A 17922-nucleotide genomic window follows, 5' to 3' on the forward strand; every position below is an offset into this window, starting at 1 on the left:
TTGTGGAAGCCAAACCACTCCAATCTCTACCTCTATCCTCAAGTTACATTTTTTGTGTGCCTCCTCTTCTGTCTCTTATAAGGACATATGTCATTGGACCACTGGGGGAGGATCTTATATCACGATCTCTAATTTTATTACATCTGCAAAGATCCTTTTTCCAAAAAAGGGAACATACACAGGTTCCAGGGATTTGGAATGTGGACATAATTTTGGGGGGAGGGGCCACCATTCAACCCACTCTACCCACAAAGGGGCTTGTCATTCAAGTGAATCATGGTAACGTCCAGAGGTGGCAGGTGAGTGCCTTTCTGGCAGCAACACTGATGGGACTTCCTAGTTCTATTTACAGCACCGCTATCAGTGCATTTCAGATGAGCTGGTCTCATAGTTCACAGCTCTGAGTTCACATTCTGTCTTAGTGGATTTCTTTATCCCCCTCATAGAATTCTGCCCTAACATCCTCCCACCTGGACTACACGCTTTACTCGATTAGGTTTTGCATTTATTGACTCTTAACGTATGTAAATATATTGTATGGTTATCTCTAAAGACATTTGTACTTGACAGAATCCTGGATTCTTTTCATATCCTTCCAATCTGTTAAAATAATTAATATCTAGGGTTATTAAAACAGTATCCAACTGAATTTCTGTATCTCTCTTATGGTTCTGCCTGGCTAGTCAGTCATACTTCTAAGGTCTTTCCACTGCCAATTGCAAACAATTGGTTAGAAATTCTCTTAGGACTTTGAACAAACTGTTGAAAAAATGAATCTCGATGAACCAATTCAACAGGTCTTTACTTAAAGGAGGTGGCACTGTAGAGTGGTAAAGAAACTCTTCTATGTATAAGCTGGTGGCTTGAGAAAACTCCTTAGTCTTTTTGAGCTGGTGTATTCCTGTATACAAAATGTTGGTAACATCATTCCAAGTTACTTCTTTGGGTTGTGAGGACTAAAAGAGATGGTGCATGGAGACTACTTCCCACAGTGCCCAGTTTATAACAAGCACACAAAAAATGTTAGTGATTAGAATACTAGAATTTCAGGGGTGTCTGGGTGGCTCAGTCTTTAAGTGTCTGCCTTCAGCTCAGGTCATGATCCCAGCGTCCTGGGATCGAGCCCCATGTTGGGCTCCCTGGTCAGCAGGGAGTGTGCTTCTCCCTCTCCCGCTCCCCCCTGCTTATATTCCCTCTCTTGCTGTCTCTGTCAGATAAATAAATAAAATCTTAAAAAAAAAATACTAGAATTTCAGAAGAGTGTTTCCATGTTTCCTTAGGAACTACCTGAACGCAAATTTGGTATAGATTGAAATATTCCTTAAAAGGAGGTTCCTTCCTGCATATTATATATTCATTCATTTTTATTTATATTCAAATATTTATTGAGCACCTACTATCTGCTGGGCACTGTTCTAAGTGCTTGGGATGATGACTGAACAAAACAGGCAACAATCCCTGTTTCATGGAGCTTAAGTTCTAGTTGGGGGAGACTTATAGTAAGATGAAAAGAACTATGAAAAGAACGGAGGAGGGGAAGGGGACAGGGCAGTGCCAGGAGGGGGGTAGGTTGAAATCTAGATAGGGTGGTCGGGGCGGATCTCATGGAAAAGGAGACACTGGAGTAAAGACTTGAAGGAGGTGAGGGAGTAAGCCATATGCACATACATTGGAGACAGCATTTCAGGCAGGGGAAGCAACCGTTCAAAGGCCTTGAGGTGGGAGCATCTCTGACATGCTCAAGGACAAGCAAGACAACAGTGTAACTGGAGTGCTATGAGAGAGGGGGAGAGTAGAAGGGGAAAAGGTAGAGAGATGACAGGACTAGATAATGAAGGTCACTGGCATCACTTTAATAAAATAGGAGGTCATCACAAGGCCAAGAGCAGAGGGATGGCATGATTTAACCTGAATTTTAAAAGGATCACTCTTGCTACAGTGTGAATAGATAGTGTGGGGGGGGGTAGAAGCAGAGAGACCAATCAGAAGGTATGTAGGAATCCAGACAAGAGACGAAGGTAGCTCATACAAGAATACAGTACTGGGGGTGGTGAGAAGTGGTCAGATATTGCTTTTATCATGGAAAGCACTATTTGTTGATATATAGGATGTGGGGAGTGAGAAAAAAAGAGGTGAAGGAAGATAAGATTTTTGACCCGAGCAACCAGAAGGACTGTATTGCCATCAACTGAGATGGGGAGGGCCCTGGGTAGAGCAAGTCTGGGGTAGAGGGAATGACTACTAGATATTGAAGGGGAATTTTCTACACGAGTTTAGGGTTTGAAAGAGACAATAAGAGAGAGGTCCTGGGTATAGATATACACGTGGGAGTTGCCAGCATATAGACAGTATTCAGAGCTGTGTAACTTGAGGATGTGACCAAGAGTGAAGGTAGAAAGAAAAGAGAACAGGACCAGTGGTGGCCCCCACTAGGATTTAAGACAGCAGGGAGAAAAGTGAAACCAGCAAGAGACTGAGAAGGGGCAATGAAGAGAATGTGCTGCCTTGGAAACCAAGGAGCTGTGTCGTCCTCCATGGCGCTAGAGTCTGCATTTAACTCTGGGAATGTTCTCTATGTGATGACAATGAGCCTCTTCGGGTTACATCTGCTGTAGCCCTCCCAATTTCCCCTGACTCTTCCTCTCTAGCTAAACATCTTTTGCCTTTCTGCATAGACTTTCATAAGGGAATTAAATGGATTTTAATAATTAAAAAATAATAAAGGAAATAAAAATCAAGAAATACACCTCAGGATAGAAATGATATTTTTTAAAAGTATGCCTATAACTCATTCACATAATCTACGCAAAATATACACATCACGTGCAAATGCCCTTGCAGTCACTGGTTCTTAGGAAGATTCCTGTTGATCCCATAGCAATGGTGAATTTTATACCATACCCTGCAAGCTGCACAAAGGCAATCCAAATGGCACTCTGAATAGCCACAACTCTGGTCATATATTCTGGACGGTGGGGGCAACCTCTGAGTATTAGTCCCTTTCTAGTCCCATGAATATCTACTGGAAGAGCCTTAGTCACTAGTGTTAAGCTGTTTTTGAACTGAGGGTCCATCTTATTTCCCTTGGCTTTTTTCATGGTAGATACTCTATAATATAAAGTTTGCTCAGGGAATGAATGAATAGTGCCTGCTGCGCTGACGAATGACTTGAACCAAATAGACTTTCTTGGTCGGAAACTTGAAACACAGACAAGCATAGCAATTATACTTAGAAGTTGCCTTTTTTGTTGAATTTATGGCATAGTTTTGATTGGATCATTAATATTTCTTTTTTTTCCTGTAACATAAAAAAAAAGTGTAGACTTTCTTACCCCAGGACAGGGAAGACACTTTCCACCTTATTTGAACCACATATATTTGCAAGAAAAATACTAGTCAGAAAGAGAGTAGATTCAGCTTTTTAATCAGCAGTATAGTTGAGGACAGATGCTATTCTATTTTTCTTCTCTCTCCCTCTCTCTCTCTCTTTTGCTATCATTTCAGGAATTATGATTTTCCATATTCTCAAAGTAAAAAAAAATCGCTGACAGAAGACAAGCAAACCAATGTCATCACTGAATATACCACACAAGTGCATATGAGAAGCTGTATCTCTGGCCAAAGGGGCATAAAATAGAGTTAGTCTGCAAACCAATCAAAAGGACCATTTCCATGAGCAGCCGCCTTATTAGATGCATAATCAACAGTCTACCTAGGGCCTCTTTCCATGGGAGAAGCTGGGGAGATAAAGATTCATTTTGTCAGCATGTTCTAGTTTTTCATATGATTCTTTGCTGTCTCCAGAATTTTTTTTCAGCACTCAAACAGACAGCTATAAAATTGATTGGCTTGAAAGCCAAATAAAATAAAACACAGTAGCCTACTTTATCATTTACTACTAGCTATTTATTATGAGCAGTGCTGTGCTGGGATATCGACCCTGAGATTAAAGCTAGAGAAATATAGATTCTGAGATTCTGTGGACACATAAAGCTCCCCAGCCATGGTGACAGATGATAATGAGATTATACTCAGAGGCCATCTTTTATCTCAATGGAGCCCAACAGCTATCATTTTTAAAAAAATAATGAATTGTACAAACAATGCAGGGAACATTTGCTTAGCAGTTCTGCAATGCAGCTTCCATGGGCCCCAAGTACACTGGCAGGCTGCCCAGATATCTGGCTACTGAGGACAGACACTCCCCCAACTTATTTATTTGCTGGCTGGTTGAATCATTTGTTCTTTTATTCACTTCAACCCACCTGGCCACAGGAGGCATCTTTCTCCCTAAATATTCCTTGTATTCATCGTGTTCTTTCTTGCCTCCAGGTCTTTTTTCTGAGTATTCCTCCAGCTGAGAAGCCCTCTTACACGTCCAAAATCAAAACCCACTTCCTCCTTAACACAGAGCTTTAGTCTCACATCTTTCACAAAATCTTAAGCAAAAACTTTAGAGCAAATTGGTCCAGATCCAAATCCTGGCTTTACTACTTATTAGCAGGGTTGCTGAGGGCCATTCACATCACCTGAGTTTCAGGTTCTTTACTATAAAGGAGAGGTTAAAAATTCTTATCTCCAAGATTCTTACCTAATTCTTATCTTACCCGAGACTAAGCATGTGAGGCGCACAGCACAATTTCTAACCATAGTAGGCACTTACTCAATGTTATTTTCCCCTCTTGGGCTCCTTTTCTCGGTTAAATTTTCAGTCCACACTTACGTAATTAAACAGACACTGAATTTTTCACAGCAGGATGTCCTGGATCTCAGGCTCTTCTGTGAACCCTCCCTTCACCTTCTTGCTTTAATCCGTGGTTCTGTAGCCTGGCTGCACACGGCAATCCCTTCAGATATACACCATGGTTGGGCTCAAGCCCCAGAGTTTCTGATTTAATTGGTTGGGACAGAGGCCAGATGTTACTTGACAGACAATTCAGCTCTCTGTCTGCACCATGACTGCAACCAAGCAGCTAGACAGGCTGAAGGGAAATACATGAACTTTCTGAATGGTCTTAAATCTGTGCCCACTGGCCTCGCTAGGTGGGCCTTGGTGTGGCAACCCTGAGTTCCCTCGTCCACTCACTGTCCCACTCTCCTGGATGTGATTTCTCACTTCCTCTCCTCCCCTCAACCCCTCAACTCCTCCTCCCTTATCATTACCCTCTGCTAACTGTCTGCAGGACTCACTGGCAAGACAGGAGGAAAACCCTGAACACACCGCATCAGCACACCTCCCAACCTCCACGTGCATACCCTGCTTTCTCTCCTCTTACTGTGAATGGAACATCCCTGTCTCTGTGACGGACCAGATACTCCACTTAGACCCTGGAGCTCATTCCTTCCAGCAATCATCACCACGACTCTTCTGAATCATCACTTATTCCCTCTACTGGACCATTCCCACCCGGAACTACATGCTGTAATAATTCCCATCTTAAAATAAGCCCCCCCCCCCATTACTGCACATGGCCCTCCAACTACTACCCTACCTTGCTGGTCCCTTTTTAGGAAAATAAAACAATTTAAAACTAGCTATTTCACTTCTCTCTGCTTATTTCCTCCCAGTGTCCCACTGAAGCCCCTGCAGTCAGGCCTTCATCCCCACCACTGCATTGAAACAGCTTCGTCAGGGCCTCCAAAACCTCCAACGCCAAATCAACAGTCAATTCTCAAGCCTCCCATTGCAGCATTTGACACAGCTGGTCACTCTGGGTCTTCACTGCCTCTTAGTTCTCTTCCTACATCACTGGCTGCCCTTCTGTCTTCTTAACGGACTCTTCTTCTCTGACCTCAAACATTGCAAATGCCCAGGAGTCAGTTCTCAGACTTTTTATTATCTCCATCTACACTCGCTGTCTATGTGATTTAGTCTAACCCCAAGACTTTAAATGCCATTCATACACTGTGACTCCCAGATTAACCTCTCCAGCCTGGACACTGATTTGTTCGTCCAGCTGCCTTCCCAACGTCTCCACCTGGTTTTGTCTCTGCAACATCAAATGTCACACTATAACTGAATTCCTGATTCCCACCCACCCCCAATTCTCCTGCTCCTACCAACCTCTCCATCTCGGTGAGAAGAAATTCTACTTTAGGTGGCTGTACGTAGGTCCGCGCCTCATGCCCCAGCCTCTCCCCGCGCGTGACTTCGCGGTGTGGTAGCTGGGAGGTCCTCACTGGCTTTGGCCACTGTGGCTTTGTACGTGGCCCCGGGCTAGACTGGGCATCCAGCGCTGCCAGGAACCTCAGCTCACGGCTCACGTCTGTGTTGAAGGGTGAAAGCCAGGCGTCCGCACACGCCGCTGCTCCGGGCTCCGGGCACCCGCTCCCCTGAGCGCGCTTGCGCGTGCGCATGCCCATGCGCATGCGTGTGCTCTGGCCTCTGACCCCCGACCCGTGGTCTGCCTGCCAGATGCACGGATGCCCCGACCCTGAGGCCCACGCCGCCAGCACCCCGAAGGGAGCGGAGCTCTGCCTTCAACGTTCAGTAAAGCTGTTGGTCTGGAAAAAAAAGGGAAAAAAAGAAATTCTACTTTTGTAGTAGCTCAATCCCAAACCCTAGAAGTCTCTTTAAGACACATCTCTCGCTACCATATCCAGTCCATCAGCAAATCCTCAATTGCACATGTTTTTCAATATTAGGTTAACCATGCCCTTAATTAAAATCGTGGAACAGCGTTCCATCCATAACAATAAATACACATACAGAGTGCCCCAGCACTGTGTTAAATGGTTGACATAACTTACTTAATCTCCATAACAAGCCTATGGTAGGTGGAATTGCCCAAAGAGGAACTAGCCCAGAGTCCCGTAGCTAGCAAGTGAAAAAGCTGAGATACCTAGGAAAGGTATGAAATAGGATTTCAGCGTCCATGTGCTTGACTACAACGCTTTACATTTATCACGGTGCTTGAATAATTACATTGTTTAGAAGTTTCCAGTGTAAGAAATGTTGTTTTGACCACCTTTGTGTACAAAGCCCCTTCCTAATTTAGAACCATTCTCAGAAGTTGAATTGCTCAAAGAGCATAAACATTCTTTTTATTTTTTAAAGATTTTATTTATTTGACAGAGATAGAGACAGCCAGCGAGAGAGTGAACACAAGCAGGGGGAGTGGCAGAGGAAGAAGCAGGCTCATAGCAGAGGAGCCTGATGTGGGGCTCGATCCCATAACGCCGGGATCATGCCCTGAGCCCAAGGCAGACGCTTAACCGCTGTGCCACCCAGGCGCCCCAGAGCATAAACATTCTTAATCCCTAAAATGGATAACCTATTATGAATTAACATTGGCTTTTTGAAATCTTAAGTCATATACAGTTATTAAGGGCTGGTTTTTTTTTTTCCAAGATTTTATTTATTTATTGGACAGAGTGAGAGAGACAGCCAGCGAGAGAGGGAACACAAGCAGGGGGAGTGGGAGAGGAAGAAGCAGGCTCCCAGCATAGGAGCCTGATGTGGGGCTCGATCCCAGAATGCCAGGATCATGCCCTGAGCCTAAGGCAGACGCTTAAGAGCTGAGCCACCCAGGTGCCCCAAGGACTGTTTTATGAATAGAGAAGAAAATCTAGAGAAGTACTTGAAATAGCTAAGTTTGATCCTTAATTTATTCGCCGTGCATTTTACATACTCATTCAATCTCGTGGTCTTCAGTTTCCCCATTTGTAAATTCAAGATAATCCCAACATTACAACTTCCTCACAAAGACGCATTTATCAGGTCTTAATTTCTGTCAAAAGAAGAAACTTTAGTGTTACTTTCCCCCAAGCAAACCACAAACTCTGAAACTTAGATCTATGACTGTTCTACTCAGGAAGGGGTTGATCCATTGCATCTTTTAAGACCATGAAACACTGAGTTCTGACTTTTAAATGACTTGGCAAATCTGAGTTTTACACCCGCCTTGGCTCACTTCTTATTGTTTCAAGATCCTCTTCTACTCACTATCTGAACCTGAAAGAAAGATTGAATAGAGCTATATTTGTCATGGTTGCATATCAACTGTAACACAAATATTTTATTTCTCATGTTCTAATCTTAACTTTGATATTATAGGTTTGGATAATGAATAGCCAATAATGAGTGAACTCCACTTTTATTGTCTTATTCCCATTTAGCCTTCAGAAGATCCATTAACTAAAATATGGAACCTGTAATTTATATGTACCAACACTTTATTTTTTAGAGAATTTTCACCCCTTATTCCAGAACTAGCTGTATCTTCTACCCTCAGTCAAGAACAGCTAAAAAACACATATTTCAGAATGGGGAAATTCTCAGAAGCCAAGAAGTCCCCGCTCATTCCTTTTTCCTTTCTCTATGTGCTGGATTGGCTGTTTGCAGTCAGCTGTATTGCTGATCTTTTCTGTCTCCCCTGAATCTGAAAGGTTAGAAGCCTGGGAACCCTATTTCCCAGAACACAAAGCCAACAAATATCCCAATCTAGATACTACCAGTGCCAGACAGTTATGAGAGATGAGGAAGGCAGAAGGGAAGCCAAAGCTGTATTCATCTGCTGCTCTAGCAGCAGATGTGAGATTTTTGTCGTGGCCTCTGGGTGTCCTTTCACAAATTACCTGCCTCAGGAGGCAGTTTCCAAAAGTTCCTGAGCGGTGTGGCAACGTATCCCAGAAAGTTAGCTGCAAACCTGAGAGCCATTTATGGGCTTCTCTTACCTTTGCTCCTCTAGCCTTTCCAATTGTTTTATAAGTGCCTAATTGCCTATTTTAAATACCTTTCTGCTTCAAGTACCTAGAATGGTTTCTGTTTTCCTAACTGAAGCCTGGTTGATGTGTCCCATCTCCCAATTTATATAAACCTGTGATCAGGCATTCACCTAAAAGAAACACAAGTGTAATTTAGATTACCAGTACCAGATCCCTAACCCATAAGTTGTAAACTCATTTTAACTTTAAAAAGTAGCCCCTTTATGTGATTTCCTTTTCTTCTGCCAGGTCTTGGGGAACTCTGCATCAAGAATTATACCACAGAGGCCAGATCAAAAAAAATATAACACCAATATCACCAATGTTCCAAAGTGATACCTTGAGGATGGCTACATCCATTCATAAACCTCGTTAATATTTTCAGCTCCCTTTCACTTTATTTCCCTTGGATTATTTGTATATATGTTTGATTAATGATTTTGTTAATTCTTTTAAGAGCAGGACTTTTTTTTTTAAGGCATTACTTATTTACTTGAAAGAAAGAGAGTGTACACAAGCAGGGGGTAGAGGGGCAGAGGGGGAAAGGTCAGAGGGGGAGGGAGCTGGAGAGAGAATCTTGAGCAAACTCCATGCTGAGCATGGAGCCCGACACAGGGCTGGATCTCACAACCCTGAGATCATGACCTGATCTGAAACCAAGAGTTGGATGCTCAACCAACTGAGCTACCTGGGCACCCCAAGGGCCGGACTTTTTATTTGTTCCCTAGCACCTAGGGGATGTTCAAAAATTTTGGTTAAATGTAAAAATAAATGTGTGTGTTTCTCTTTGCCTTGGCGTAAAGAGCAGTTCACACATTTCACATCTAAGTTCACTTTAGCACACACAGGCAGGCCGTCAGGTCTCTGAGGTTCTCCATTTTGATGAACAATTCGATTTTATTACAGAAATCCCTTCCCCTGTATTGATGATGGACTTATAACTACACATTTCACACCTACCTTAATCTCATAGATTTTATTTTTTTTTAAGATTTATTTCTCTGAGAGCACATGCGTGAGTTGGGGGGGCAGAGGGAGAGAAAGAACCTCAAGCAGACTCCCCACTGAGCAGGGAGCTTGATGTGGGGCTCAATCCCATGACCCTGAGATCACAAACTGAGCTAAAATCAGGAGTCAGACGCTTAACAGACTGGCCCACCCAGGCGTCCCTTATAGATTTTAGATGGTCTCCCTAGGTGATTCTAGCGTACACTAAAGCTTGAGAACCGTTGTTTGGTTGGGTTTGGTTTTTTTTTTTTAAGATTGTATTTATTTGAGAGAGAGCACAAGTGGGAAGGGGGGGGAGAGACAGAGGGAGAGGGAGAAGCAGGCTCCCCGCTGAGTGGGGAGCCTAACATGAAGCTCAATCCCAGAACCCCTCAGGATCCTGACCTGAGCCAAAGGCAGATACTTAACCAACTGAGCCACCCAGGTGCCCCAATCTTGAGGAACCATTGAAATAAGTTAAAACAGCTCCTTCTCTTTGAAATCCCCACACAAGGAGTGAAATCCAAAGAATCCAAAGACTTAGGATCTTTCCATGATTCCTAAGGGGGAGGTGATGTATAGAATCACAGAATTTTGGAGCTTAAAAGGTCCTTATAGGTCATTTAAGCCCCTCATTTAGTAGGCCAGCAATCATATCTAGAGTTTATTGACAGTTTAGGGCAGAAAAAAAATTGATTGGAACCCCAGTATTCTGAATTTCAATATACTGCTTTCTTTAAGATGTTTGTCATGTACATTCGTATGAGTGGTGAAATGAACAACTCTAAGTATGCCAATCATATTATGGACATGCATATATATTAGTAGTTTTCTGATTAGTAGTAGTAAATTTCCAACAAAATTAGTATATCAGATGATTTTCCAATAAATGCAAGCTGAGTATCTTGAAGAAGGGCTAGCACTTTCTAATATATGCAAACATGTAACCTGGGCTTGTGACAGGCAGCCTCCTCCCTCCCCACTTTTCCAATATAACCGTATGACTAATATAGAATGTGCTGGCTGTAATCTCAGTAACAAACACAACACAGATGGTTTATGGAAATTTGAATTGTTCAAACTTGAAGTTGCTGATACAGAAAAATTTTACAAAGTTTTGCTGTACAAAACTGCCACTCTCTAAAAAGCTGGCAAGCACTGTGCATTCCAAGACCAGCTGACCCAGTGAATTGCAAACCGTGTTCGTGGATTGGCATGCAAAGGTACTGCATTGTACCCATAGCACACTGTGACCCACATTCTTACTGATGTCCGTTGGAACCTTCACATGATTCTGGTGACCATTGTACTGTCGTCTGCACTATCAACTTTTAGCTCAGAAGTTATATATGGTAAAACACTCTGAACTCTTAATCTTAATAAACCATTAATAGTTTATTATCTGTTAATTTTGGAGGAAGCACACTCTAAAAAGCACCGAAGAGTAAAATAAAATTACTGTAAAAATAAAACACAGTATGAAGACCCCTAAAACCCAACCCCCACAGCAACAGCATCTCCCATCCTAACATTCTTCTTCTGTGAAAACTGGTCTTAAATTATGAGTATTTTAAATTAAGTGATGAGTTCAAAAGAGCATCACTCACACAAAATGCAGCTATCCTTACTTTAAAATTTTTTCATGTCTATAAATGTTAGTTCTAATCCCTACGCTTATGCCTGAAAGACAGTGTGTAAAACTGCAAGGAGCCCTAGGGGTTTCCAATGTATTATCACATTTAGTAATCCACCAAGGGGATAGAATTCTCTGGTAAGTAACCCAGAAGTCAGATCTGTGTTTGCAAGTTTTAAATTCTTTTTAGTACACAGTGAGATGATCATCACGTAGAATAACACGTTGGTTATTTTTACTCCAGGTTCTAACAGGGCTTGAGATTGTCGCCAAGTCACCTTCATGGGTGTCTTCACAGGCTTAGCTTCATTATGGCTATTCAGTCAATTAAAAGAGGGCCAAGCATTCTTCTCCCCCACCCCGAATGATTAAAGGATTAATGGGCTAATAAGCTGAAAACACTTTCAACCTCATGAAATTAGTCTACAGACCTGGGACATGGCATGCCCCGTAGTAGGAAAGGTGGCATCCGCAGATGAACAGAGCTGTACCACCTGCTCCCATGTCTCCCCCACCGCCCGCCACCTGATACTGACGTTGCTGACTTCACCCGGTCTTGGATCCTGGGCCATCCGACCACGGGCTGCGCATGTTCTCAGCACGCCCAGGAAAACAGGGGCAGCGAAATTCCTAAATTTTGATTGTTAGTATTTATAAAAAGCATCAAAGGGCTGATGGTAAGGGCAATGAGAGCTTTGTTAGAGGCTTGCATTTATTCTGTCGTTTACTATTGTTTGTATTTGGAATTACATAAATGGGGGCCATAATTGTTTCAGTGCTTAGTGTTTCTAAACATCACATCATGGCCCAAAGTCTACCACTCACTTTTAAAAAATTTCACCAAAAATCTTCAACAATTTATTTCCAAAAATTCTTTCTTTCCAAGCAGGCAGTCCTCACAAAGAACCAAATTCCGTCACCAACACAGATATATGAGAACACCTTGGGCAGTGCTACAAATCTAAGAAAATTAAATCTTGTTTGGCTAGGGAGTTGCCCAAGCTTTGAGTCAAGGGTTGGTCTGAAAAGGTCTAGATCGAATTTTTAGAACCGTCATCTCAATGACTTGCAGGTAAGCTTGGGGTCCTAGGATTTGAGGGAAAATATTCTTTCTTCATTTTTTCTCCAACTAAGAGATGGGCTTGCCATGCTCTGGGTGAGCCTTGTGACCGTTGCCACTTGTCATTTCCAAATACAACTTCTTTACTCTTGCACCATCTCTGAGATATGTGTGTGTACATAAAAACAAAAGCTGTATATTTCCATCATAAATTTCCACACTTGGATTCCGTCCAGACACTATTCTGAATATGACATTCCGCTGCAGGGTACTAAAAATGGTGCTTTCCTCAAAATAAAACCTTTAAAGATCCCTTAGTAGCTATTCAGGGACTGGAATTCAATTTCAATCCTCCACCCTTTGGCCAGCTGTAGATTCAAAATGCTTACAATAAAACCTTGAAAGTATGTACTTCATGGCAAATCTGATTTTTCTTCTGCAATAGAAATGTGTGTTTTAGTTACCACAGACTATATTTTTACTTAGAAAATACACAAAGCAATAATGCACCTCAATGAGAGAGAACGAATTATTTTATTTGATTTTATTTTATGGGTAGCTTTGATATAAGCTTCAGATAGACCCACTTACTACATGGAGTTTGTGAAATACACCTTCAAATCATAATACTCTCTATTTTAGGCCATTACATCTAAAAAGCACGACTTCTCAAATCGTTTTATTACAAGTAGTTCTTGCACTTAAATGTTACATCACAATAGCAAAAAAAATGTAAACTTCTTTTGCAAACTACATAAATACTATAATAACTGCCTTGAAGTTATTCTTATTTTAACATCAGAATATATTCTAAATGCTTTACATAAAAAACTTTGGTCAGTAGCCTAAGTGTACAACACTCTTTTTTACTGACTTGCCTTTCATGATGCTTACTTAGGTCTTTGAAGGAGAAAATTGTAAATTGAACTCAGAACAAAATTCAGTCCATAAGTAAGACAAGTACCAGAAATATGTCAGTAACTGTGGGCAAAATATGACATGTGAAAATTATTCCACATACTAAGTCTGATGAGCCATCAGTGGTATGGAGGTAACTAAAAATACGGACTCAAGTCAAGCTCATATTTGATCCTATATGAAAGGAATTCAGCCCACTTATCAATATACCTTTTACTCCGCTGTATGTGTGTATGTCTGTTTGCAAATGAATCACCTCCCACTTATCAGTATACCTTTTACTCCGCTGTATGCCTGTACGTTTGTTTGCAAATGAATCACCTCTTTCTCTTTTCTTTTAGAGCACACAGTTCATTTCTACAGCTAAAGTCCTAGACTGAACAGTCCAGATGGCCAGTGAATTTATTTCACCATCACTGCCCTTGAAGTCCTTTAATACAAATTAGAAATGTATAAACAAACAGGTGTATATACACACCCATGCACACTTGGACAACCACATCAAGGCCTTTTTTTTTCCTGCTTCAAGAGAAGTTTCTAACATCTACCTTTTTTGTTATTAATTTAACTAAATCTTCTTCCTCAGAATGTTCTTTTAGTTAAAAGTCAAGTCTAATCTGGAGCCCTGATTTGTTATTCTGAGATTCCTACTGAACACCTAGCTACTGGCCACGGTTTCTTTGAGGAAACAAATATCATAGCTGAAGCATTTTCAAAACTTTAAATGCATGCAGAAAGAACTACAAAGGCTTTCCAAGCAGCTATATCAAGTGGCTCAAGTAACGTTATTATTTATCTTGGCCTAAGCCTTTTATTAACATCCTTTTAAAACACAAAGAGAATGGCTACAAGATGGCGGCAGGGCCCAGAATGGTGTTCCAAGCGGTTCCAAAGACATCACCGAGGGTTCCACTGTGCTGTCTTCCCTCTTTTGTGCATTTTCTCCAAATGCACTGTGTCCCCATGCTTTGAAACTATGTAAAATAGATTTTTAAAAATCCACCAGTGATTAGTTTAGACCTGAAATAACACTGTAGGTGGGTGTTGTTAGAGACAGGTAGCCATTCTTAACAGCTCCTCTCCCAGAGGAGGCCCTGGTGGGCACGGGGACACCCACAGCTTAGGAACTGTTCTTGCTGCAAACTGTGCCTGGGCTGATACTGTCTTCCTTATACTGGCTGCCTGTGTCACTCCTGCTCAGGATGGTGGAGGGGATGCGGGAGGGGCGTCTGTTTGGGTTCTTCTCCTGAAAGCAGCAGCAGATCATCTTCTTCATGGTGCTGTACATGTCCTCGTCCTTGTAGGAGTAGATGATGGGGTTCATGACGGAGTTCAGCAGCGCCAGCAGCAGGAACCACCTTTTCACGTGCTGCACGCCGCACTGCGTGCAATTCAGGCCGTCGAGCAGCAGAACTACCAGGCCCGGGGTCCAGCACACGACGAAGGCCCCTGCGGGGAGACAAAAGGAAGCAGGCTGCTTACCGAGGCTTCTTCTGGCCCAGTTTTCTGTCAGTGGCATCAAGGGACCTTAAGGATTTGTTTTGACCACTGCAAAGCAAACTTCCACCCTTCTTCTGAGCACTGGAGACCTGGGCTTGTTAGAGGCCAACGGCCAGGCACTCCCTTGACTGTTCACTGCGTTCTATTTCAACTCCTTATCTGCTTACCCAGGGCGCGTCTTGAGGGGCTCACATTTACCACCCGCTTACTAAGCACTCCACATACCTCATCTCTGTCAGCTCTCTGAACCACACTAGGAGGCTGCTGTAGTCACCATCCATGCTTTGCAGATGAGAAAACCAAGGCCAGATGCCAGGAGTGTACGTGGGAGGGCCTTGCGCCTTTAGCCCAGCGCTCCGCTGTTCTCTAACTCAGATGTTCTAAATGCTTTACTGACAAGACTACGCACTGCATCTATGGCATTCTGCTAGCCTCTTATCTAAGTCAGCTGCTCACAGATTTTATTCTTTAAAAATCCACGTTGATGCTGAGTAAGCACTGAATTCTTTTTGACATATTCATAGGCCATCTGCTTATTTCTGCTCTGGATTAAGTTTTTTGTTCTTGTTGGTTGTTGTCAGAAATAAATCTTTCTGTTTCATGATGAGGTAGAGATGTGTTTGTAGCAGATTTATTTATTTATCACAGTTTTAGCACCAACTGTACACGAAGGGTAGTGTCTTCTGAGTCACTAGACATCTGCTCATACTTAACTTACCACTAAAACTTTCTGACATGTTTTTCCTAAAATATGAAACATAGGTTCAATATTCCCCTACTTTGTCACCATCACCTTGGATAACCATGACAGCTCACAGTCATATAATGCTTACCGTGAGCCAGGCACTGGTGTAAATGCTTTCCTTTATTAACTTCTAGAATCACACTATGAGGTAGGCATTCCTATCTTCCCCAGGAAAGGGAGGTGCAAAAAAGTTAACTTGCTCACCATCAAACAGCTTGTAAGGGACATCGAATTTGGAATGTTGGCAATCTTTCTCCATAGGCTGTGCTCCCAGCCACTACATATGTGACCTGTCTCCATACTGTGATATGGTTTCTTTCCCCCAAAGTCCTTATCATTTCTAAATGCCCTTGCTTATCCATTCAATAAACATCCTTTTTGAGCTTACAATGTGCCAGAAACTGCACTAGACAGCAAATGAGGCAAAGACTATGCACTCCAGGAGCTAAGGTGCTAACAGGGAGACAGAAGAAACTAGCAAGTCTGTAAATCACATCACCAACTAGTTATTGTTACTAGTTGGAATTAGTCCTGCATGGTATTCCTCTTGTCGCTTTATCTTCATTCTGAGAGATACACTAATAAGCAAGTCAAGTCAAGAATTCTAAAAAGGCTGTGTGAGGCCATAAAATGCCATGAGCCTCAGGGTCAGACAGGTGTGACCAGCTCCTCATTAATGAGGTACACAAATGAGGCAAATCACTCACTTCTCTGAACCCCCATTCCCTCATTTTTTATTTTACTTTTTTTAGATTTTATTTATTCATTTGAGAGGGAGAGAGAGAGAGAAAGCATAAGCATGAGTGGGGGGAAGGGCAGAGGGAGAGGGACAAGCAGACCCCCTGCTAAGCAGGGAGCCAGACACAGGGCTCTATCCCAGGACCCTAGATCAGGACCTGAGCCAAAGTCAGAAGCTCAACCAGCTGAGCCACCCAAGCACCCTCCCATTCCCTCATTTATAAAATAAGGAAAACAATCCCGACTGTGTGGGTGGTCGTGAAGGGTCAGAAGTACTGGAAAGTGGTGCCCAATACTGAGTTGGGTTCACTAAGTAGTGGTTATCATGAGATGCTTTGTCAAAGACAAAATTAGATGTTTAGGAGTTATCAGGAGGGTTTAATTCCCCATTTCTTAATTACAGCTCACCAATGGTTCCCTTTTCACTCCTTTCTGTATTATTTTTGGTCTGGCTGACATATGTGAATAAAAAACTTGGGGATAAGAGATCAGAGATTGGGTCCTAGCCTTCACTTACTGTACAACTCTGGGAGACCCATGTCATCTGTCTGGGGTTTGGCTTCCTAAACTACAAATTGAGGACTTAAGGCAGGTTCTGGGTTTTTCCAATTTGGGGCCAGGTGACCTTGGTGGGTATGCAGTCAATTTAATGGGTTTGGACAAGTTTGGGGATTTTAAAATGCAAGAATGGAATGGAATCGCTCAGAGTATATTGCACAGACCAAGGGAAGTTTTGCTTCATGCAACTTTCATTTCAGTTTTACATACTATGTTTATGTGAATATTGGTTATGAAGTAAACTATTATTTCTTACTGTTAGGCTTTGTCAAAAAATTTGGAAAACACTAGTTTAGATAATCTTGAAGGCCCCCTCCAGCTCCAATGGTCTGTATTTCCCCTAACAGTAATACTTTTGTTCTCTGCTCTTCCCGAGAGAAGGTTACTATGTTGTCAAGAGGCAAGAAATAAACAAACCAGACATCAAAAGCTCTTGCTGCCAATTTTGATGTGAAGACTCCTTTCTGTGTGAAATTGCATAATTCCAAAGAAATTCAGTGGGAGAGTTCCAATGTCCTTGTGTTAACAGGAAAGAGGAAAAATATTGATTAACTTTATACTTTGTTAAATATGCATGTCAAAATTTAATTAAATTTAATAAATTTCCAAACTAATGGAAGGGGAAGGATGGAACCAAAGAAAAGGAAAACAAGATCTTAATATAAATAAAGGGGGACAGGAGTCAAGCATAGAAGAGTGGGACAAAGAAAGAACAAAAGAAGATACTGGAAATGAATCCAAATATACTGACAATCAAATTCAATGTTAATTGTATTGTTTTTTAAAAACAGGTGAATCTAAACAAGTTGATGTCTAATATTAGATCTGTATGTGGTACAAACGATAAGGAAAAGCAAGATGATTAACATGAAATTTATGTTACGGTTATTTCTCCATAAGAGAGGGTCCACACAGGTGATGCTGAAGATATTAGAGATATTCTGCTACATTGGGTGGCAGGTATATAGGCATTTTTAAAGTTTTTTAAAAATTCTTTTAAGTATTCTTTATACTGTACATATGTCGTTTATCATTTTGTCTGAATGATATATTCCACACATACACATGTCAAAAAAG

General features: G+C 41.9%; 1 protein-coding gene and 1 non-coding gene across 3 annotated transcripts in view; one reads left to right on the forward strand and one right to left on the reverse strand.

The window, feature by feature from the left end:
* Nucleotides 1-6178: 6178 nt before the first annotated feature.
* LOC117801335 lies at nucleotides 6179-6301 on the forward strand. Its single transcript, XR_004623853.1, has one exon. It is a non-coding gene; the product is annotated as a small nucleolar RNA ACA64 (small nucleolar RNA).
* An 8040-nt stretch (nucleotides 6302-14341) lies between these two features.
* LPAR3 (lysophosphatidic acid receptor 3) overlaps nucleotides 14342-17922 on the reverse strand; it is a 98249-nt gene continuing 94668 nt past the window's right edge. For both annotated transcript variants that reach the window (XM_034653806.1, XM_034653805.1), the window contains exon 3: nucleotides 14342-14753. In XM_034653806.1, the coding sequence (XP_034509697.1) occupies nucleotides 14425-14753 (329 nt within the window). In that variant the 3' untranslated portion in view covers nucleotides 14342-14424. The remainder of the gene's footprint in view (nucleotides 14754-17922) is intronic.

This window comes from Ailuropoda melanoleuca, chromosome 2 (genome assembly GCF_002007445.2).
Source record: "Ailuropoda melanoleuca isolate Jingjing chromosome 2, ASM200744v2, whole genome shotgun sequence".
Lineage (NCBI taxonomy): Eukaryota > Metazoa > Chordata > Mammalia > Carnivora > Ursidae > Ailuropoda > Ailuropoda melanoleuca.